The 23585-nt window shown below is 46.2% G+C and overlaps 1 protein-coding gene across 2 annotated transcripts in view; it reads right to left on the bottom strand.

Annotated features, from left to right (window-relative positions):
* Window positions 1–23585, bottom strand: part of zbtb46 (zinc finger and BTB domain containing 46) — a 126365-nt gene that overhangs the window by 54882 nt on the left and 47898 nt on the right. For both annotated transcript variants that reach the window (XM_045714900.2, XM_014191964.3), the window contains exons 2-3: window positions 19521–19746; window positions 17509–18355 (exon numbers count right to left, since the gene is read on the bottom strand). In XM_045714900.2, coding sequence (XP_045570856.2) covers window positions 17509–18355; window positions 19521–19709 — 1036 coding nt within the window. In that variant the 5' untranslated portion in view covers window positions 19710–19746. The remainder of the gene's footprint in view (window positions 1–17508; window positions 18356–19520; window positions 19747–23585) is intronic.

Here is a 23585-nt window from a genome sequence, read left to right on the forward strand (position 1 = left end):
AGTTTGAGAGGGTAAAAAGGGGAGGTTGAACTTCCTCCTCAACGTGCCAGAGTTTGAGAGGGTAAAAAGGGGAGGTTGAACTTCTTCCTCAATGTGCCAGAGTTTGAGAGGGTAAAAAGGGGAGGTTGAACTTCTTCCTCAACGTGCCAGAGTTTGAGAGGGTAAAAAGTAATTTCAGTGGAGACAGGGAGTGAGACACTAAAGCAGTTCAAGAATTCAGAGGCAATTTAAAAAGCAGTGTGGGAGAGGGGAATGAAAAACATGCTGGGTAAGAAAAGGAGGGAGGATGGAAAGTAAAAGAGGTTGTTATTCTCTCTCTCCCTCTCTCTCTTTCTCTCTCTCTGTTGTTTTTAGGGACTGGCAGGGCCACAACCTCCAAGGAGATATGGAGGGAGGAATGGAGGGAGGAGGGAGGGAGGGTAGGAATAAATCAAACAGCCTGAAGGCTGGAGAGGAGGGAAGGAGGCAGAAAGAGGACAAGAGAGAGGAGAGGAGGGTAGAGAAAATATAGTGGTGATGATGGTAGTGGTGGGGAGGGTGGGAGGGCGTAGGTGGGTGGATGGGTTGAGGGGGGTGGGGAGTAGTCATATTGTGTATGTGTTTGGGGAGGGGGAGGAGAGGTGGATGGAGAGTGGGTGGATGATTGGGGGGAGAGTTGGAGGGGTGCAGCGGGTGTATGAGTGAGTGTGGGTGGGTAGATGAAAAACGGGAAGAGGTGGACGGTGGAGAGAGGTGACTGGGGGGTTAGTGAGTGTGGGAGGGGTAAGTTTGGAATGGGGAGAGGTGAGGGAGTATATGAGTGAGTGAGTGAGTGAGTGAGTGAGTGAGTGAGTGAGTGAGTGAGTGAGTGAGTGAGTGAGTGAGTGAGTGAGTGAGTGAGTGAGTGAGTGAGTGAGTGAGTGATTAAGGGGAAGGGGGTACATTGGGGTAGGTATGGAGGGAGAGGAGGGAGGGAGGGGCGAGGAGGAGAGGGGGTAGGTTTGGAGGATTGCAGGGCTCAAGGTAATCTTGGGAGTTAATGCAGCTTAGCGGAACAGGACTGAGCAGAGTGGGAGGGAGGGAGAGATGAGAGAGAGAGAGAGAAAGGGAGAGAGAAAGAGTAAGGGGAATGCGAGAGAGAGTTGAAAGAGAAAACAAGACTGATGGGGAAAAGAAAGGGGGGAAGAAAAGGGTGTAATAGAATAAAAGCTAGAGAAAAGGGAGAGAAAGTAGGATGAAGGGAGAGCTGGAGAGAAGGAGAGCAGAGTAGCGAGGGAGGGAGAGATGAGAGAGAGAAAGGGAGAGAAAACAAGACTGATGGGAAAAGAAAGGGGGAGGAAGAAAAGGGTGTAATAGAATAAAAGCTAGAGAAAAGGGAGAGAAAGTAGGATGAAGGGAGAGCTGGAGAGAAGGAGAGCAGAGTAGCGAGGGAGGGAGAGATGAGAGAGAGAAAGGGAGAGAAAACAAGACTGATGGGAAAAGAAAGGGGGGAGAAAAGGGTGTAATAGAATAAAAGCTAGAGAAAAGGGAGAGAAAGTAGGACGAAGGGAGAGCTGGAGAGAGGAGAGCAGAGTAGCGAGGGATATGGGAAGGGTGAAAGAAAGTAGAAGGGAGAGCAGAATATCAGAAGGTAGAGAGAGTGAGTAGAATTTGAGAGCGCGATAACGATAGCAGAAGGCAGAGCAAGAGTCAGAGGGGACTAGGGTAAGGAGAGTGAGATAGAGAGCGAGAAAGACAGAGGGATAGGGGAGATGATGATAGGGGAAGGGAGAGAGTGAGCGAGCGAGTAGAAGGTAAAGGAGAGAGGGAGCGGGGGAGAGGGGAAAGAGGAATGTAGGGTGGGGAAGGGAAGCAGACACGCACGGCTTTGTCCTGAAAGCAGAGGGAGAACGAGAGAAAGAGAGAGACTTAAACTCTTTAACATCATCCTCAGCTCTGGCATCTTCCCCAATATTTGGAACCAAGGACTGATCACCCAAATCCACAAAAGTGGAGACAAATTTGACCGCAAATAACTACCGTGGTATATGCGTCAACAGCAACCTTGGAAAAATCCTCTGCATTATCATTAACAGCAGACTTGTACATTTCCTCAGTGAAAACAATGTACTGAGCAAATGTCAAATTGACTTTTTACCAAATTACAGTACGACAGACCACGTATTCACCCTGCACACCCTAATTGACAAACAAACAAACAAACCAAAACAAAGGCAAAGTCTTCTCATGCTTTGTTGATTTCAAAAAAGCTTTTGAGGGTCTGCTATACAAATTGATGGAAAATGGTGTGGGGGAAAAACATATAAAATACATGTACACAAACAACAAGAGTGCAGTTAAAATTGGCAAAAAACAAATGTATTTGTACAGGGTCGTGGGAGCCATGTGACAGACAGTGCTGAGTGTTCTCTTGTTCTGACACAGCAGAGTGTCTCCCAGGTCTGAGCGAGGTGGTCGGGTGTCATATCTGAGACAGCTCCTCATATGGGAGGGAATAAGTGTTGTACATCAGTAGGTGATCAGTGTGTCTCTGTGTTCAGCTCTCCAGTCTCCTAACACTAGTACTGCTGCTGCATCACTCACTCACTCACGTCCACGCTGCCTGTGTGCCTCCTGTAGCCTTGGCAATATTTCCCCTAACAATTGAAAGAGCTGGCCTAGAAGACTACTCAGCATGGTAGTACAGTATACAGAGGAAGACATAGAGAGGGGAAGGAAGAGAAAGGGGGAGAGCAGAGAGAGAGAGCGAGACAGGAGAAGCAGATGGTAGAGATTAGGTTGTAGTTGAGTGTTCGGGGTCAAGTCCGGGTCAAGACCTATTACTGTAAAATCAGGCCAAGTTTAGTAGAGCTATCTTACCATCAGTTTAGTAGTAGCGGATCAGTGGAGATATCTAGGTGTTGGAGCTAAGGTGAGAATAGGGAGAAGGAAAGAATGAGAATCAAGAGATGGATAGAGGGAGAAAGGGGAGAGGGATGTGTGATGCTCCTCTGCTTTTTTCTCCTGCCAAATGAAAGTAGGACCATTGATATGAATTGCTTTTGATCAAATCAGCTTCTGTGCAAATGAAATGGGTCTCCCTCTGTTCTCTCCTAGGAGCCAGTGGACAGAGCCTGTCATAGGCCCCTGCGCTTATTCAAGGCTACAAACGTGTCATTTCCTGTTTCCCCTGAGAAGTCTCTCTCTCTCTCTCTCTCTCTCTCTCTCTCTCTCTCTCTCTCTCCCCCCCCCCCCCCCCCCCCCCCCCCCCGAGAAGGACAGCATGAGCCTACATGACCCCATCCTAAGCCCTAAAACACACCCCAGAGAGAGAAAGGGACAGGGAGGACAATAGAAGGGAGGAAAGGAATACAGCTAGAAAGATAAAAGGGAACAGCAAGGCAATGAAGTCATGGGTTAAGAAGACAGAACAAGTGATAAATGAGACTGAACAGAGTGGGAAGAGAAGTGAGAGCAGGAAGAATACAGGCAATAAACTAGAAGGACAAAGATGCTGTAGAGAGAGGACGAAAGAGAAAGTGGTAGAACAGAGAGATAACTAGAGAGAATAACGGGGAAGGGAAACTAAGGAGAGAACACAAGAGGGCTAGATAGGGGGAATAAGAGAGAGAATGAGAGCTTGGTAGAGAGGTAGAGAGGTGAGTGATAAGTATACTGTGACTTTAGGAGACTCTAGGAGAAGGGGATGATTTGGAAATGGAGGGGAAGAAGGCTAGGCTGCTTCCTCAGTCCGACACAGGAATGTAGAGCGGGCAGATCCGTGTGTGTGTGTGCGTGCCAGACAGGAATCTCTAACCCCCACAGACTCTGGCTCCACTTATCTGGGCTCGGGGAGAGAGAGATGAAGGGGTAGAGGGGGAGGAAGGGAGAGAGGGTAGAGATCGTTTTTGGGTGTCCAGCACTATCACGTCCCCCTCTGCCCTCATATCTCCCCTCTCTCTCCTGTCATCCCTCCAGCTAATAAACACACAAAACTTTGAGCGTGGATGCGTTCGAGGTCAAGGGAACTCAGGGAATGCCAAAAAGTCAAACCACCACACTGGGGCGGCGACAAAAAATAACACAGCCAGCCTCTGAGACCATTATACACACACACCTTATTCTGCCTCCTGATGATTTCTCTCCTTTTTCTCGAAAGAAAAGAAAGGACTTCACTTTAGTTTGCTATTCACTGTCCCTGTGAAAGAAAGCAGTCACACACAGACACACACACAAATACCAACCTACCAATCTACCCTGGAGGAGTAAAACACACAGACACACACACACACACTTCTCTTTCCAGTCCATTATTCCATCTCCCCCTTCTCTCTCTTCTCTTCCCACTCCATTATTTCTTCTCTCTCCACTCCATTATTCCATATCCCCCTTCTGTCTCTACAAAATAATTCAATCTCCCCCTTCTCTCTCTACAAAATAATTCAATCGCCTCCTCTCTCTTCTCTTTCCACTCCATTATTCCATCTCCCCCTTCTCTCTCCACTCCATTATTCCATCTCCCCCTTCTCCCCCACTCCATTTCCTCCTTCTCCCTCTTCTCTTCCCACTCCATTATTCCATCTCCCCCTTCTCCCACTTCTCTTTCCACTCAATTATTCAATCTTCCCCTTCTCTCTCTCCACTCCATTATTCCATCTCCCCCTTCTCTCTTCTCTTTCCACTCCATTATTCCTTCTCCCTCCTCACTTTCCACTCCATTATTCCATCTCCTTCTCTCTCTACAAAATAATTCAATCGCCCCCTCTCTCTTCTCTTTCCACTCCATTATTCCATCTCCCCCTTCTCTCTCTTCTCTTTCTCACTCCATTATTCCATCTCCTCCTTCTCTCTCTTCTCTTTCTCACTCCATTATTCCATCTCCTTCTTCTCTTTCCACTCCATTACTCAATCTCCCCCTTCTCCCACTTCTCTTTCCACTCAATTATTCAATCTTCCCCTTCTCTCTCTCCACTCCATTATTCCATCTCCCCCTTCTCTCTTCTCTTTCCACTCCATTATTCCTTCTCCCTCCTCACTTTCCACTCCATTATTCCATCTCCTCCTTCTCTCTCTTCTCTTTCTCACTCCATTATTCCATCTCCCTCTTCTCTCTCTTCTCTTTCCACTCCATTACTCCATCTCCCCCTTCTCCCTCTTCTCTTTCCAGTCCATTATTCCATCTCCCCCTTCTCTCTCTTCTCTTCCCACTCCATTATTTCTTCTCTCTCCACTCCATTATTCCATATCCCCCTTCTGTCTCTTCTCTTCCCACTCCATTATTTCTTCTCTCTCCACTCCATTATTCCATATCCCCCTTCTGTCTCTACAAAATAATTCAATCTCCCCCTTCTCTCTCTACAAAATAATTCAATCGCCTCCTCTCTCTTCTCTTTCCACTCCATTATTCCATCTCCCCCTTCTCTCTCCACTCCATTATTCCATCTCCCCCTTCTCCCCCACTCCATTTCCTCCTTCTCCCTCTTCTCTTCCCACTCCATTATTCCATCTCCTCCTTCTCTCTCTTCTCTTTCTCACTCCATTATTCCATCTCCTCCTTCTCTCTCTTCTCTTTCTCACTCCATTATTCCATCTCCTTCTTCTCTTTCCACTCCATTACTCAATCTCCCCCTTCTCCCACTTCTCTTTCCACTCAATTATTCAATCTTCCCCTTCTCTCTCTCCACTCCATTATTCCATCTCCCGCTTCTCTCTTCTCTTTCCACTCCATTATTCCTTCTCCCTCCTCACTTTCCACTCCATTATTCCATCTCCTCCTTCTCTCTCTTCTCTTTCTCACTTCATTATTCCATCTCCCTCTTCTCTCTCTTCTCTTTCCACTCCATTACTCCATCTCCCCCTTCTCCCTCTTCTCTTTCCACTCAATTATTCAATCTCCCCCTTCTCTCTCTTCTCTCCACTCCATTATTCCATCTCCCCCTTCTCTCTTCTCTTTCCACTCCATTAATCCATATCCCCCTTCTCTCTCCACTCCAATATTCCATCTCCTCCTTCTCTCTCTTCTCTTTCCACTCCATTATTCCATCTCCCCCTTCTCCCTCTTCTCTTTCCACTCCATTATTCCATCTCCCCCTTCTCTCGCCACTCCATTATTCCACCTCCTCCATCTCTCTCTTCTCTTTCCACTCCATTATTCCATCTCTCCCTTCTCTCTCCACTCCATTACTTCATCTCCCCCTGCTCTCCCTTCTCTTTCCACTACATTATTCCATCTCCTCCTTCTCCCTCTTCTCTTTCCACTCCATTATTCCATCTCCCCCTTCTCTCTCTTCTCTTTCTCACTCCATTATTCCATGTCCCCCTTTCTCTCCACTCCATTATTCCATCTCCTCCTTCTCTCTTCTCTTTCCACTCCATTATTCCATCTCCTCCTTCTCTCTCTTCTCTTTCCACTAAATTATTCCATCTCCCCCTTCTCTCTCCACTCCAATATTCCATCTCCTCCTTCTCTCTCTTCTCTTTCCACTCCATTATTCCATCTCCCCCTCTTCTCTTTCCACTCCATTTTTCCATCTCCCCCTTCCCTCTCCACTCCATTATTCCATCTCCCTCTTCTCTCTGTTCTCTTTCCACTCCATTATTCCATCTCCCTCTTCTCTCTGTTCTCTTTCTCACTCCTACTGTCTTGGGATTCCCGCACCAACATGTTGGCCCTGAGGTGTACATTCTAAAAACAAATGGTTCTACGTCGTGCCAAATAAGGGTTCTTTGGCTTGTAAATATAACGGAACTCTTTTTGGTGCTAAATGGAACCTTTTTTTGAAGGTTCTATAAAGAACCATGCTCATAAGGTTGTAAATGGAACCTATACAGTGCTATTACCCTTTCCTAAGGTTCTATAAAGAACCATGTTCATAAGGTTCTAAATGGAACCTATACGGTGCTATTACCCTTTCCTAAGGTTCTATAAAGAACCATGCTCATAAGGTTCTAAATGGAAGCTATACGGTGCTATTACCCTTTCCTAAGGTTCTATAAAGAACCATGCTCATAAGGTTCTAAATGGAACCTATACGGTGCTATTACCCTTTCCTAAGGTTCTGTAAAAAAAAACATTCCAAAAATATTCTATATAGCACCAAAATAGGATTCCGCTATGGTTAAAAACCTTTTGGGGGCTATATAGAGCACGTTTTAATGGTTTCATGGAGAATGGCTCTTTAAAGAACCTTTCTCAATCTCAATGGTCTTTGTAGAACCATAGAGGATTTTTTATTCTTGTTTAATAGCCATATTATATTGTTAGAATTCAATAGGTGTGATGATTGTGTTTATTACCAAGTTGAATCAGGTGTGCTAGCTCTGGAACAGCTGCTCTCTATTGACACAAGGCCATCCAACAGGTAATAACTACACAACAGATTAGATCAAATGGAATGACACTCTCACTCACAGTTGCACAAAAAGAGCTGTGTGCAAACCACACCACAAAATATTTGAATGAGCCGCCGCCAATATATTTTAATTTTCACTAAAAGTGGAAAGAACCATTTAAAGGCTCAAAGTGTTGTTTGGGTCAATATGGTTCCACATGGAACCCTAATTGTTAGTGTGTAGTAGGCCTGTGGTGTGGATGTACAGTAGGCCTCACTCCCTCATAGCATGCCCATGCAGTGTGAGGGTAGCAGGGGTAAAGAGGGGAAGATGTAAGAGGAGAGGAGAGATAAACGGGATGAAGGGGGCATAAGGGCAGAAGAAAGATTAGTACGGCTGAGAAGGCAGGTTAAGAAGGGGTTGAAGGAGGTTGATTGATTAAAAGAGTTTAAACTGTCACCAAGAAAAACACTGGGTATAATTTGGGATTTGCATGTGAACGTGTGCAGTCCAAAAAATATACTGTAACACACACACACGTGCACGTGCACACACACACACACACACACACACACACACACACACACACACACACACACACACACACACACAGCTCCAATATATGAAGGAGAGCAGAAGTGACAGTGTGAAAAAGAGGGATGGAGGGATGGAGGAGAGGACAGATGGAAATGAAGGACAGACAGTGGCTTCCAGGACTTCCTTTGGCCCTCTCTGACGGACAAATATAATGACACACATACTCAAAGAGCCCTATACAACAATACACATACCCACTCAACACACATAGACCCAACAACCACCCCACGTGAAAGCATTCAACACAAAAACACCTAATGTGTTATCCTCTTCATTGTCCTCCGTGCTTTCAACAACACTTGAATCTCTTCTTTAAAAAGAAGGGAGTATGTTGCTGTCAGATGGGAAGGACAGGGAGGGGGTGAGCAAGGGAGGGAAAGGTTGAGGGGTAAGAGAGGGAGGAGGAACGGGTGGGAGGAACAGGGAAGGGAAGGATGAACGTGTCAAAGGAAGGGAGACTTTGCCCTCGAGCACGATTGTGTGTGCGTGTGTTGTGAGTAAGTTGTGACTTGGCCAATCTGACACACCCACAAGCCAGCAAACCTCCACATCCTGTTAGGGGCGTACGTTTGTCCTCACCCACTCCCCCCCTTCTCATACTGGTCAGACGGGTGAAGGAGTGTGTGTGTGAAGGGGGAGTTCACTACAGTAAATAGAACAAAGCTCTCTAAAATAAACAAGAGGACCAAGAGAGAGAGAGTAAGTTTAAGACGCCCCAGGGATTGGTTTGAGGGCTTCTCTCTCTCGCACACTTAAAAGCCACATGCAGACACACACAAACACACACACAGAAAAACGCACACTTTGTTCACTGTCGAGTTCTGCCACACACACACACACACACACACACACACACACACACACACACACACACACACACACACACACACACACACACACACACACACACACACACACACACACACACACACACTCAGGCATTTAAACCACCACTCTCCCCTCCCTCTCTGTCCAGCGTGCTGGTGAATAACACCCAGTCAGAGGTCTGAGCAGAGTTACACCACAGAGAGCTGGACAGGCCAGGATAGTTCAGGCCAACCGTCTGACTGATCTAGCCATTACAGAGCATCCCATCACTACAGCAGCACCGGAGTCTTAGTTAATACACTGTCAAACTACAGCAGTCCAACTGCCCTCCACTTTGCTCCACACTACTGCCATTTCCTCAACTGGTTCCTTCGTAACACATCCATTCTACTATGTCAGTCAATCTTCTCCCCATATCTCAATACAGAACCACACTAGCCCTATACTACTACACATGGTTGCTCACAGTCCAGGGTTCATCCACAGTGTGAGTATGCCTTTAGGTGTGGGCATATTTGCATGTTGTCTGTTGCAGTGTGTGTGTGTGTGTGTGTGTGTGTGTGTGTGTGTGTGTGTGTGTGTGTGTGTGTGTGTGTGTGTGTGTGTGTGTGTGTGTGTGTGTGTGTGTGTGTGTGTGTGTGTGTGTGTGTGTGTGTGTGTTTGTTTGAGATACTGTGAATGTTCAACCACAGCAGCCCCCTGCGCCAACAGGACATCCTGTCAGGGTGCCTTCTGGGTAACTTTAGATCTGAACGATCAATGTGCGCTGAGCGCACATACTTGCGTGTATGTATGTGCTGAGTGCATCCGGTGTGTGTGTGTGTGTGTGTGTGTGTGTGCATGGGCTGTGGTTAGCTGGGGAGCACAGGCCCTGCCCAGGTGCACGATGAGATGGCTAATCTTTAACCCCCCAGCTCAGTCGCTCCTCTCTCCTCCACCCTTCACTAATCCTCTCATCAACGCTCCTCAGCAATTTCCCCTCTTCTCTCCTTCTCCTATCCCTCCCTCTTAGTTGTGTTCCAGTGGCAGTCTGTTGACAGGCGGGGGTGCTGACGTTTTGGAAAAAGACATGGTCAGGCCTGGGGAGGTGGTGGCTTCCTGTACACCAGGGTTCTGTGGAGCCAGAGGGTTTATAAATACACCAGGTGTCACTATGTGGAACACACAGAGTGGAGGTGAGAGAGAGGGAAGACAGGGGGGACCAGATCTCTGTGTTAGATGATAAAATAGATGAAAGGGTGAAAAATAGGCTAGTGTGCGTACATGTGTGTGTTTGTGGTGTAGGCGTAGGGGTTTCAGCTGGTGTACTGTCCATAATGTCCAACAGGATGTGAGGTCATATGACAAAGATGGAGGGTAGGCGTTGAGAAGTGGTAGTTACCATGGTGATAATAGAACAGTGGGCTACTGAAAGAGAGAGACAGGAGGCAGAAGAGAGGAGGAGGGGGAGAAACAGAAGAGAGAGGAGGGGGAAAAACAGTTTAACAGTCTTCCGTCACGACTACCAACAGAACAAATAACCATTCAGCCCCAAAACTGAGGGACAGTGGGAAGTGGGGGAAGAGGGGAGGGAGGTGGGGTGACAGGGGCACAACAAGTCAACCGGGTGGAAAGGCTGCCAAAGAGCAGAGAGATGTGGGGGATGTTGGTGAAGAGAGGAGAGATTGAGGGGGAATGAAAGAGAGGAAAAGAGAAAGAGAGTGAGAGAAGGCAAGAAAGAGAAAGAGTGAGAAAGTGAGACAAAAAGAGAGACAATTCAACATCACCCAGGCATAACCCAGTACTTGTCAATCAGTGAGTCGTGAAGAGAGGGGTTAAAAATTAAGTCCACGTTTTGAAATATTAAATCTATTTTGGTTTTTAATGGAGAAACAGTGAATTAAAAGGAGGAAGAGAAATATATAGAGTAGATGATTAAACTGGGAAAAAGAGGAGGGATAGAAAACCAGAGGGGTGAGGGGGTTGAAATCTGTTCATGGTGTTTTAAATATTAAACCTATTTCAAGTTTAATGAAGTGCAAATACTATGGGGAGAGTCTTAACTGGAGTACGGAGCAGACCGGGGTGAAAGGGGGAGCCGATTCATTATTTCAGGCGTTCACCTTTAGACTGTGGAGACTTGGGGAGAAGGAAGGAATAAGAGAACAAGAGAAAAAGTTGACGAAGAAGTGCTGAAGTGCGGGCAGTTTTAAAGACGCCTTTTTGGCTACCCCAGGTGAGTGTGGAAGGCCCCATGGGAATTGTCAGAATGATGAGAGTATAATAGTAATACAGGCCCAAACACGCACAGATACAAATACACACACAGAGCAGAACGCCTGTCTGGTACTCGGCTAACAACAATAAAGGGATTGTATTTAATGAAAATCATTTCCTAACATGGTTTACAAGGTGACCAACACTCTAGGCCTAGTCTAAGAGAGTGTTGCGGACCTATGGGTAACATATAATCTGCAGAGAAATAGCATATAAAGTCTGACCTCATCTTGAATAAATACTTTGTTTAAACCGTACTGTATGTGTAAGGGTTTTACAGTGTGTGTGTGTGTGTGTGTGTGTGTGTGTGTGTGTGTGTGTGTGTGTGTGTGTGTGTGTGTGTGTGTGTGTGTGTGTGTGTGTGTGTGTGTGTGTGTGTGTGTGTGTGGTTCAGTGGAGGCTGCTGAGGGGAGGACGGCTCATAAGAATGGAGGGAATGGAATGGAATCAAACCATGTGTTTGATGTCATTCCATTTACTCCATTCCAGCCATTCTTAAGAGCTATCCTCCCCTCAGCAGCCTCCAGTGGTGTGGTTGTAGCTGTTGGGTAGACTGTGAAGCCCCAGTAGATAGCAGAAAGAGTGAGAGAAGTACACTGTGTGTAATCGATGAGTTAGGGCTGGAGAAAAACCCCTGTTTGGCTGATCTGCACACATCTACATTATCAGATGCTCTAAGCAGGTGTGTGTGTGTGTGTGTGTGTGTGTGTGTGTGTGTGTGTGTGTGTGTACACATCACACTGTCCATCTCCTAAGAATTTCTAAAAATCCCCCTAGCCAAACCAAAAGGTCACAATGTGGGTTTTTCACAGACGGAAAAAAACCTCAAAACTCACCAGTTCTTTTTTATTAGTCCAAACAGCAACTGTATACAGCCTACGTTTACCCCGTAAACAAAGCTAACAGGAAGAGAGAGACAGTAAAGAAGAGAAGTAACACAGAAATCAAATAGTTCCTAAGAACGACTACCACGCTTGAGTCATATGAAGTAATACAGTTGCATTAAAGTGTTATTTGGTAGCGAATTGTAAAATATAATTGTGTGCCTTATTTATATATTGTATTTCTAAATACTGTCCCTATCAAATACTATTATTAAGCACAATTTTCAAATAAAGGATTGAACATGGAATATGGAATACAAGTGAAATGTTGGTATACAAACACATACCCTATTCAAAATGATCCTACATGTCTACTGTATACAAACACATGCCCTATTCAAAATGATCCTACATGTCTACTGTATACAAGCACATACCCTATTCAAAATGATCCTACATGTCTACTGTATACAAACACATACTCTATTCAAAATGATCCTACATGTCTACTGTATACAAACACATACCCTATTCAAAATGATCCTACATGTCTACTGTATACAAACACATACCCTATTCAAAATGATCCTACATGTCTACTGTATACAAACACATACTCTATTCAAAATGATCCTACATGTCTACTGTATACAAACACATACCCTATTCAAAATGATCCTACATGTCTACTGTATACAAACACATACCCTATTCAAAATGATCCTACATGTCTACTGTATACAAACACATACCCTATTCAAAATTATCCTACATGTCTACTGTATACAAGCCAACAAATACCTAATAAATCCATATAATTTAATGAAATGTGATTTGAAAATTCACACACACAAATGGGTTCAAAAACACACACACACACACACATATTCGGATGCGCACAGACACACGCATGCATGCACGTGCACACACACACACACACACACACACACACACACACACACACACACACACACACACACACACACACACACACACACACACACACAGAGAGACACAGACACAGACACACACACACACAAACACACAGAGAATTCAGTTTGCTGCTCACTGGCCACGATAATGATATCAAGCCCACAGCAGATGTTTGGAAGTGAAGGGAATCTAAGGAAACCAAATCCTAATTCTCCCAGCTGTTTAAGTCAACATGTAGTTTCATGAAAACACTGAATGGCTCTGTATTAAGACTATCTGATCCTTACATAGTCTGAAAACCCTAGGCAACACAGTGACTATAGGGTCTGGTTTCAATCATGGACTCTTTTGGCATAAAGGAACTACGTCACTGCCTACGACACTACTTTATCCACTTCAATAAAATACAAAATAGAAGCTAGCAAGATGGAGATCACAGAGGTAATTTTTAATGAGTGCATTTCGCAAGTGGCTAGTTTGCATCAACTGCCTTAACTAAAAGCCCTGCAAAGGTTTTGCCTGCAAACTTCTTGCATGACTGCCTTGTGACTTGTTGGGAGAGTACCCAGAATGATTTGTTTCCCATTCTCGACGTAGGCAGTGACGTAGTTCCTCTATGCCAAAATATTCCATCATTGAAACCAGACCTTAGTCAGTGTGTTGCCTAGGGTTGGGTTTTCTTGACCAATCCTTACATGCTTAATATATTCCCACTGCTACTGTTGATACTGTTTGGAAGCATCATACACATAGACAGTCCTATCTCTAAGTCTCTGATAGCATCTCTGCTCCACTAAAACATCCACTCAGAGGAGGCATCTTAAAACAGCTAAGTCTATAAGGGGTAGTAGAGCCAGCGTCTATGGAGAGGCATTATCAAAGAGGGGGAGAGAGAGACAGAGAAACAGACAGAGAGAGAGACAGACAAACAAAGAGAGAGCGACAGTGAGAGAGGAAGAGAGAGAGAGCGTTTAGGTATTATTCCATCAATAAGGAATGAAGCAATTAAGCTAATCTCAGAGTTGAGGTGCCCTTCTCCCTCTTATCATTACTAGAGGACGTCATAGAAACCAACCGGACTGGATGGTGTCTCCACACACACACAAACACACTATTTTACTAATCCCACCACAGGTGGTTGGTTGCACCTTAATTGGGGAGGACGGGCTCGTAGGAATGGCTGAAGCGGAATAGGTGGAATAGTATCAAACACATTAAATACATGGTTTCCTTGTGTTTGATGCCATTCCATTTGCTCCGTTCCAGACATTATTATGAGCCGTCCGCCCCTCAGCAGCCTCCATTGAATCCCACCATTCCTCTATAAACTACCAGTACAACCCCAAACCCCTCCCTCAAACACACAACCCTTCCTCTCGTACAGCCACTAAACCCATATTGCTAAAACTCCATGGTCAGACGACACAATACCAATACTCTCAACCCCTGAAAGACAACACCCCATTACTGCACACAAGACTTCAACTAAACCACTACTCTGACACATCCAAAGACCAGCTCTGCCAGGGGAAACAGCAATTCAACCTCTGACAGCTTGAACTACTGTACCAAAAACCTTTCACAAAATATGGAAGGCAAAATACCACTGATAGGTAAATGCCTGGGTTTGGCTGCACTAGTGCCAAACGCTGCCAAAATACATTACCGGCAAACAGAGACTTCCTGTAACCTTTAGTCAATGCTGAGAGAACATTTCCTGGGTAATGCCAACCATGCAACCTTACTCTGGTTTGGACAAAACTGTGCATGCATGTGTGCGTGCAGGTGTGTGTGAGTGTTTATGTATTGTGTCTCTCTGTGTGTGTGTGTGTGTGTGTGTGTGTGTGTGTGTGTGTGTGTGTGTGTGTGTGTGTGTGTGTGTGTGTGTGTGTGTGTGTGTGTGTGTGTGTGTGTGTGTGTGTGTGTGTGTGTGTGTGTGTGTGGTTGTGTGTGGTTGTGTGTGTGGTTGTGTGTGTGTGTGTTTATGTGCCCCGGACTTCAAGACAATTTAGAGTTAAGAAGGTAAATTAATAAAAAGCTTATACGGACCTCCCTCCCCCTCCCTCCCACCCTCTCAATCCCTTTCCTGCCTCTCCCCACTCTCCCTCCTCCTTCTAGCCTCTCTCTCACCTCTCTCCCTCCCCGTCTCCGATTCTGCCTTGCCCCATACTTTTTTCTCTTCTGCCCTCCCTCTCTGTTTTCCCTCCCCCCTCTTCTCTCCTAACTTGCCACCCTTCCCTCTCCTTCCCCCCTACTCCTCCCACCCAGCCCTGTCTTTCTCCTCTTCATCTCTCCCCCTCCTCCCTCTTCAGAGAAGTCCTTCCCTAAACCCCAGAGTCTGGATGGCGAGGACGCGCTGGTAATCCATGCGCTGACCCAGGTCAATTCAATTATCCTGTTTTCTTTAGCTGCTACCACGCGTGTGCCCATTTCACAGCCAACTCCCTTAATGCACCCATGATTAGCTTCCCCTCACTTTTAATGATCTACCTATCCCACACACACACACACACACACACACACACACACACACACACACACACACACACACACACACACACACACACACACACACACACACACACACACACATCTCGTAACTATCGAAGCCAGCCTGTGTCAGACACACACACACACACACACACACACACACACATCTTGTACCTCCTGACGTCTGCCGATGGCCGTAAAGGAGAGAAAGACACACATCGAATGGTTTAATGTTCCCTCTAAAGGAATCTAAACACTCCCATTGTTTTCTAAATGTCTATTCCAAAGATCAGCAGGTTTCTGGGAAGAGGTTTGTTATCTAAGGCAATTCATCTGTACTGTCTAACATTTTTTACATTTGAGGTCGGAATTTTACATACACCTTAGCCAAATACAAATTTAACTCAGTTTTTCACAATTCCTGACATTTAATCCTAGTAACAATTCCCTGTCTTAGTTCAGTTAGGATCACCACTTTATTTTAAGAATGTGAAATGTCAGAATAATAATAGAGAGAATGATTTATTTCAGCTTTTATTTCTTTCATCACATTCCCAGTGGGTCAGAAGGTTACATACACTCAATTAGTATTTTTAAATTGTACTGTATTATTGATTGTATGTTTATTTATTCCATGTGTAACTGTGTTGTTGTATGTGTCGAACTGCTTTGCTTTATCTTGGCCAGGTCGCAGTTGTAAATGAGAACTTGTTCTCAACTTGCCTACCTGGTTAAATAAAGGTGAAATAAAAAATGAATAAATAATTTAAATATAGGTGAAATAAAATAAAAAAATGGTAGCATTGCCTTTAAATTGTTTAACCTGGGTCAAACGTTTCGGGAAGCCTTCCACAAGCTTCCCACAATAAGTTGGGTGAATTTTGGCCCATTCCTCCTGACAGAGCTGGTGTAACTGAGTCAGGTTGGTAGGCCTCCTTGCTCGTACACGCTTTTTCAGTTCTGCCCACAAATTTTCGATAGGATTGCGGTCAGGGCTTTGTGATGGCCACTCCAATACCTTGACTTTGTTGTCCTTAAGCCATTTTGCCACAACTTTGGAAGTATGCTTGGGGTCATTGTCCATTTGGAAGACCCATTTGCGACCAAGCTTTAACTTCTTGACTGATGTCTTGAGATGTTGCTTCAATATATCCACATGGTATCATGAGGGAGGAAAACAATCTATTTTGTGAAGTGCACCAGTCCCTCCTGCAGCAAAGCACCCCCACCACATGATGCTGCCACCCCCGTGCTTCACGGTTGGGATGGTGTTCTTCGGTTTGCAAGCCTCCCCCTTTTTCCTCCAAACACAACGATGGTCATGGCCAAACAGTTTTATTTTGGTTTCATCAGACCAGAAGACATTTCTCCAAAAAGTACAGTCTTTATCCCCATGTGCAGTTGCAAACCGTAGTCTTGCTTTTTTATGGCGGTTTTGGAGCAGTGGCTTCTTCCTTGCTGAGCGGCCTATCAGGTTGTGTCGATATAGGACTCGTTTTACTGTGGATATAGATAATTTTGTACCTGTTTCCTCCAGCATCTTCACAAGGTCCTTTGCTGTTGTTCTGGGATTGATATGCACTTTCCGCACCAAAGTACATTCATCTCTAGGAGACAGAACGCGTCTCCTTCCTGAGCGGTATGACGGCTGCGTGGTCCGATGGTGTTTATACTTGCGTACTATTGTTTGTACAGATGTCATGCAAAGAGGCACTGAGATTGAAGGTAGGCCTTGAAATACATCCACAGGTACACCTCAAATTATGTCAAATAGCCTATCAGAAGCTTCTAAAGCCATGACATCATTTCTGGAATTTTCCAAGCTGTTTAAAGGCACAGTCAACTTAGTGTATGTAAACTTCTGACCCACTGGAATTGTGATACAGTGAATTAGAAGTGAAATAATCTGTCTGAAAACAATTGTTTGAAAAATTACTTGTGTCATGCAAAACGTAGATGTCCTAACCAACTTGCCAAAACTATCGTTTGTTATCAAGAAATGTGTGGAGTGGTTGAAAAACTAGTTTTAATGACTCCAACCTAAGTGTATGTAAACTTCCGACTTCAACTGTATGTGCCTTTTGCTTTACCTTTCAAAATGATATAAGATAATCATGTTACCAAATATGGATTAAGTAGATACAAGCAAAGCATTCTCCTGTACCTTCTCCTGTACCGAGGATGAAGCTCACCTATCTGGGATCCTGGACCACCATGCCAGCTCCATCACACTCTCTCTGTAACCCACCACACCCTCCCCTCCCATGTACCCAGGGTAAGAGTGTCCTACCTGGGATGTCTTTTCCATTGTAGCTCCACCCCGTCACGCCCATCATGGAGGGCAGCGGCGACCCCGGCCTGCTGTCTCTGTCCCCCTCGGTCTGCTGGGTAATGTGTCTGACCGTGTCCTTGTTCTTCCTGTTCTTCCTCCGCCCAGACCCAGAGGGCTGCCACGGCCCTTCACCTCCTCCCCCATGATCCCCCTGTGTCCCTGCACCCACATTGGGCCCATCCCGAGGGTGAGAAACGGAGGAGGGTGAGACTTGTTCCTCTTTGACAGTGATGGGGCGGTAGTTGTGTGGCCAGGCGGGCTGGGAGTCATGACCACCGTCCTCCTGGCTCTCGTGGCTCTTGGGTGGCTCCTGGTCCTCTTTCCCATATGTACTGCCACTACCCTCATGGCAGCTGGCAATGGCGGAGTCCCCAGAGGAGTTGGCCGGGCTTGTACGCCTCCCCAGCCAGGGCGAGGAGCTTCGTCCTGATATGATAGACACCAAGGCTTCTGACGCCACCCCTCCTAACCCTCCTACTCCTCCCCCTATAACTCCCCCAACTCCTCCTCCACCTCCCCCTATACCAGCGCCCGAGGCAGCCCCCATCTCAAAGTCGGCCAGTTCGTCGGCCAGTTCCGAGCGGATACTGATGTCCAGTGCAGCCTTGATGAAGCCGTGACAGGCCTGGACAATGTCGGTCATTTGCAGGTAGCTGGCAGCTGACATCACCTCAATGACATTTTTACTGGTCAGCGCCAGGTGGGCCGAGTACATGAAGTCCAGAATGGCTTTGAAGCCCGTCGCTGTGACGATGTCCAGGTGAGTGACAGTTGTCTGGTGATGTGGCTCCGCCCCTTTCTTCACCTGAATGATGAATAATAATATGTTTGATGACCTGTCGTATTGTATAGCCGTTTACATTTTAGACACTTAGCAGACGCTCTTATCCAGAGCATTCATCTCATGATACAGTAGCTAGGTGAGACAACCACATATCACAGTTATAGTCAGTACATTCATCTCCAGATAGCTAGGTGGACCAGTCATAGTCAGTACCTTCATCTTCAGATAGCTAGGTGGACCAGTCATAGTCAGTACATTCATCTCCAGATAGCTAGGTGGACCAGTCATAGTCAGTACATTCATCTCCAGATAGCTAGGTGGACCAGTCATAGTCAGTACATTCATCTTCAGATAGCTAGGTGAGAAAACCACGTATCACAGTCATGGTCAGTACATTCATCTCCAGATAGCTAGGTGGACCAGTCATAGTCAGTACATTCATCTCCAGATAGCTAGGTGGACCAGTCATAGTCAGTGCATTCATCTCTAGATAGCTAGGTGGACCAGTCATAGTCAGTACATTCATCTTCAGATAGCTAGGTGGACCAGTCATAGTCAGTACATTCATCTCCAGATAGCTGGGTGGACCAGTCATAGTCAGTACATTCATCTTCAGATAGCTAGGTGGACCAGTCATAGTCAATACATTCATCTCCAGATAGCTGGGTGGACCAGTCATAGTCAGTACATTCATCTTCAGATAGCTAGGTGGACCAGTCATAGTCAGTACATTCATCTTCAGATAGCTAGGTGGACCAGTCATAGTCAGTACATTCATCTTCAGATAGCTAGGTGGACCAGTCATAGTCAGTACATTCATCTCCAGATAGCTAGGAGGACCAGTTATAGTCAGTACATTCATCTTCAGATAGCTAGGTGAGACAACCACATATCACAGTCATAGTCATGCCGTGGGATTTACTTAAGATATTCCTTGAAGAGGTAGGGTTGAAGAGTCAACTGTCCCGACATTAGGGGGAAGCTTGTTCCACCATTGGGGTGCCTTCTCACAAACTCAATATGCTTAACATAGTATGAGGGTAATCAGTTATTCAATCAATCAATTAACCCCATTTAGAGCAGGCAAAGGGGACAGCAGTACTTATCTATGATCTGGGATTAAGGCCAACTTCCAGTCCTCCACCACCAACATACATAAACATCTCCACAGATCTCCCACACCCACCTGGCAGTAAAGGGTCTTGAAGTAGCGCGAGGAGCCCAGGAGGATGTTCTTATGGGCCTTGAAGATCTTCCCATCCACGATGACACAGGCGTCACACAGGATGCCATGCTGCCGCTGCTCGTTGAGCTCCCGCAGGAGCTGCCGGTAGTGGGACGAGATCTCCATGTCCTCCTTCCTGTTGCTATTCATTTGGTTAGCTGACCTGTAAGCCTCTCCTGGATACAGTCTGAGGGAGAGAGACGGGGTTGGAAGGAGAGAGAGTTTACAGTTTAATTTGGTTAGACGACTGGGAGGGAGGGAGGGAGACTGGGACAGTGATAACAAACCAGTCCACCAACCATTTTTACATTTTACATTTTAGTCATTTAGCAGATGCTCTTATCCAGAGCGACTTCCAGTAGTGAATGCATACATTTCATACATTTTTATTTTTTATTTTTTATTTTTTTCCATCCAATGCAGTTTCCCAGCATGCTACAGTAAAACATTGACAGAGTTTGGGAGTATGAGATGAGCTATACAATTCCTAATTACCACAAAGCATAAAAAATGCCACACATTGCCTCAAAATCCCTGATTCAAAGCAATGCAAAATACCCCAACATATAAAATACCTCAATCAGCTACTGACAAACCAAGCACTGTGGACTAGTCCTGTATCTTGGACCATGATAAATATCACAATAGTGCTCCTGATGACCAAGCAACAACATCAATAGAAAAACTATTTCAACTGCTGTGGTTTGTTGTCCAAAAAAACTCTGCAATACATTTCCAAAAATGACTCTGTGTGTGTACAGCCTGGATAACTGTGGCTCACTCTGGAGATTAGAGGCTATGGTGTGTGTGTGTGTGTGTGTGTGTGTGTGTGTGTGTGTGTGTGTGTGTGTGTGTGTGTGTGTGTGTGTGTGTGTGTGTGTGTGTGTGTGAGAGAGAGAGAGAGAGAGAGAGAGAGAGAGAGAGCACAAGTCCTTGCTTCTCTCTCTCTCTCTATGGGGAGAACAGGCTAGACTAGCTCCTCCATTTGGCTTCTTTCCACCCCATCACCCCACTAACTGACCTACAGTCATTACACACAACTCTTCAACAAAACAGAGCTGAACTGCTTTACAGTGTGTATGTGCTGCATAGCATTTCATTCAGTTTATGCCCTCTCTTACTGGGATATACATCTGTATGTGTATGGATGGCCTTTCTACTGGGGTGGTAATCAATAGGTAAGGATTTGACGAGAACTCAACAGAGCCCTCTGTCCCCTTTGACTGTTCACAGGTTAAAGACAGGCAGAAAACACACAGAAGAGATGGAAAGAAGGAGAGAGAAGAGAGAGAAAGAGGGAGGGAGGGAGGGAGAGGGAAGGGAGGAGAGAGGGAGAGAGGATCGAAGAGAACAAAGGGACATTGCCATGCCGACGCATTTACAGCGTGAATTGGAGAATGAATAGTGACACAAACACTCACAAATACACACAGCCATATAAACTGCCCTCGCAGACACACATGCCAACACAACACACAGGTCAACACACAGGCCAGTACACACACACACCAAAACACACTGACACACAGGCCAGTACACACACACACACCAACACACACTGACACACAGGCCAATACACACACACACCAACACACACTGACACACAGTATTTGGAGCATTAGCACCCCCCTAGAGTTCTCGTCTTGGTGAGGGCTACGCAGAGTGTTACCAAATGCACTGCTGATTTGTTTTGGGAATGCCACAGCTGTCACCCCTCATTGGCTGTTCAGGGAGACGACAGCCGTGGTTGGCTGAGGTGACAGCAGCGTTTGCTTGGGGGCCGGCACACTTCAGGTCATGTTTGAGAAAGCTGTGCTCAACCTGATGGCTTGTAAGATCACATCAATCCTGTGTGTCTCTCACATCCACTCAGACAAACATACCTCAAGTCAACGAACACAGCAGGAACTGAGTGACAAGGCTGTCTGTCTCTGTGTGTGCGCGCGTGTGTGTGTGTGTGTGTGTGGTGTGTGTGTGTGTGTGTGTGTGTGTGTGTGTGTGTGTGTGTGTGTGTGTGTGTGTGTGCAAGCGTGCGTGCGTACGTGTGTGTGTTGGGGGGAATAGGGGGTGGGCTTGTTGACGGTCACAAGGCTGTCTGTCTCTGTGTGTGTGTGTTGGGGGAATAGGGGGTGGGCTTGTTGATGGTGACAGGGCTGTCTGTCTCTGTGTGTGTGTGTTGGGGGGGAATAGGGGGTGGGCTTGTTGATGGTGACAGGGCTGTCTGTCTCTGTGTGTGTGTGTGTGTGTGTTGGGGGGAATAGGTGGTGGGCTTGTTGACGGTCACAAGGCTGTCTTTCTCTGTGTGTGTGTGTTAGGGGGAATGGGGGAATGGGGGTGGGCTTGTTGATGGTAACAGGGCTGTCTGTCTCTGTGTGTGTGTGTGTGTGTGTGTGTGGGGGGAATAGGGGGTGGGCATGTTGATGGTGAGAGGGCTGTCTGTCTCTGTGTGTGTGTGTTGGGGGGAATAGGGGGTGGGCTTGTTGATGGTGACAGGGCTGTCTGTCTCTGTGTGTGTGTCTGTTGGGGAAATAGGGGGTGGGCTTGTTGATGGTGACAGAGCTGTCTGTCTCTGTGTGTGTGTGTTGGGGGGAATAGGGGGCGGGCTGAAAAGCAATGATGCAGATTTCTCTAAACGGTCTATAACGGTTCTGGATGTCTTCCAACTGACTCACACAACCAACTGACTGCTTCCTCACAAAACCAACTGACTGCTTCCTCACACAACCAACTGACTGCTTCCTCACACAACCAACTGACTGCTTCCTCACGCAACCAACTGACTGCTTCCTCACACAACCAACTGACTGCTTCCTCACACAACCAACTGGCTGCTTCCTCAAACAACCAACTGGCTGCTTCCTCACGCAACCAACTGACTGCTTCCTCACACAACCAACTGACTGCTTCCTCACACAACCAACTGGCTGCTTCCTCAAACAACCAACTGGCTGCTTCCTCAAACAACCAACTGGCTGCTTCCTCACACAACCAACTGACTGCTTCCTCACACAACCAACTGACTGCTTCCTCACACAACCAACTGACTGCTTCCTCACACAACCAACTGACTGCTTCCTCACAGAAACAACTGACTGCTTCCTCACACAAACAACTGACTGCTTCCTCACACAAACAACTGACTGCTTCCTCACACAACCAACTGACTGCTTCATCACACAACCAACTGACTGCTTCCTCACACAACCAACTGACTGCTTCCTCACGCAACCAACTGACAACTGACTGCTTCCTCACACAACCAACTGACAACTGACTGCTTCCTCACACAACCAACTGACTGCTTCCTCACACAACCAACTGACTGCTTCCTCACACAACCAACTGACTGCTTCCTCAAACAACCAACTGACTGCTTCCTCAAACAATCAACTGACTGCTTCCTCAAACAACCAACTGACTGCTTCCTCAAACAATCAACTGACTGCTTCCTCACACAACCAACTGACTGCTTCCTCACACAACCAACTGACTGCTTCCTCACACAACCAACTGACTGCTTCCTCACACAACCAACTGACTGCTTCCTCATACACACAATTGACTGCTTCCTCACACAACCAACTGACTGGCTGCTTCCACAAACAAACAACATCCTCACACAACCAACTGGCTGCTTCCTCACACTTCCTCAAACAACCAACTGGCTGCTTCCTCACACAACCAACTGACTGCTTCCTCAAACAACCAACTGCCTGCTTCCTCACACAACCAATTGACTGCTTCCTCACGCAACCAACTGACTGCTTCCTCACACAACCAACTGACTGTTTCCTCACACAACCAACTGACTGCTTCCTCACACAAACAACTGACTGCTTCCTCACACAACAAACTCACAGCTTCCTCACACAAACAACTGACAACTGACTGCTTCCTCACACAACCAACTGACAACTGACTGCTTCCTCACACAACCAACTGACTGCTTCTGCACACAACCAACTGACTGCTTCTGCACACAACCAACTGACTGCTTCCTCACACAACCAACTGACAACTGACTGC

Source organism: Salmo salar, chromosome 03, assembly GCF_965601325.2.
Source record: "Salmo salar chromosome 03, fSalSal1, whole genome shotgun sequence".
NCBI classification, from domain to species: Eukaryota; Metazoa; Chordata; class Actinopteri; order Salmoniformes; family Salmonidae; genus Salmo; species Salmo salar.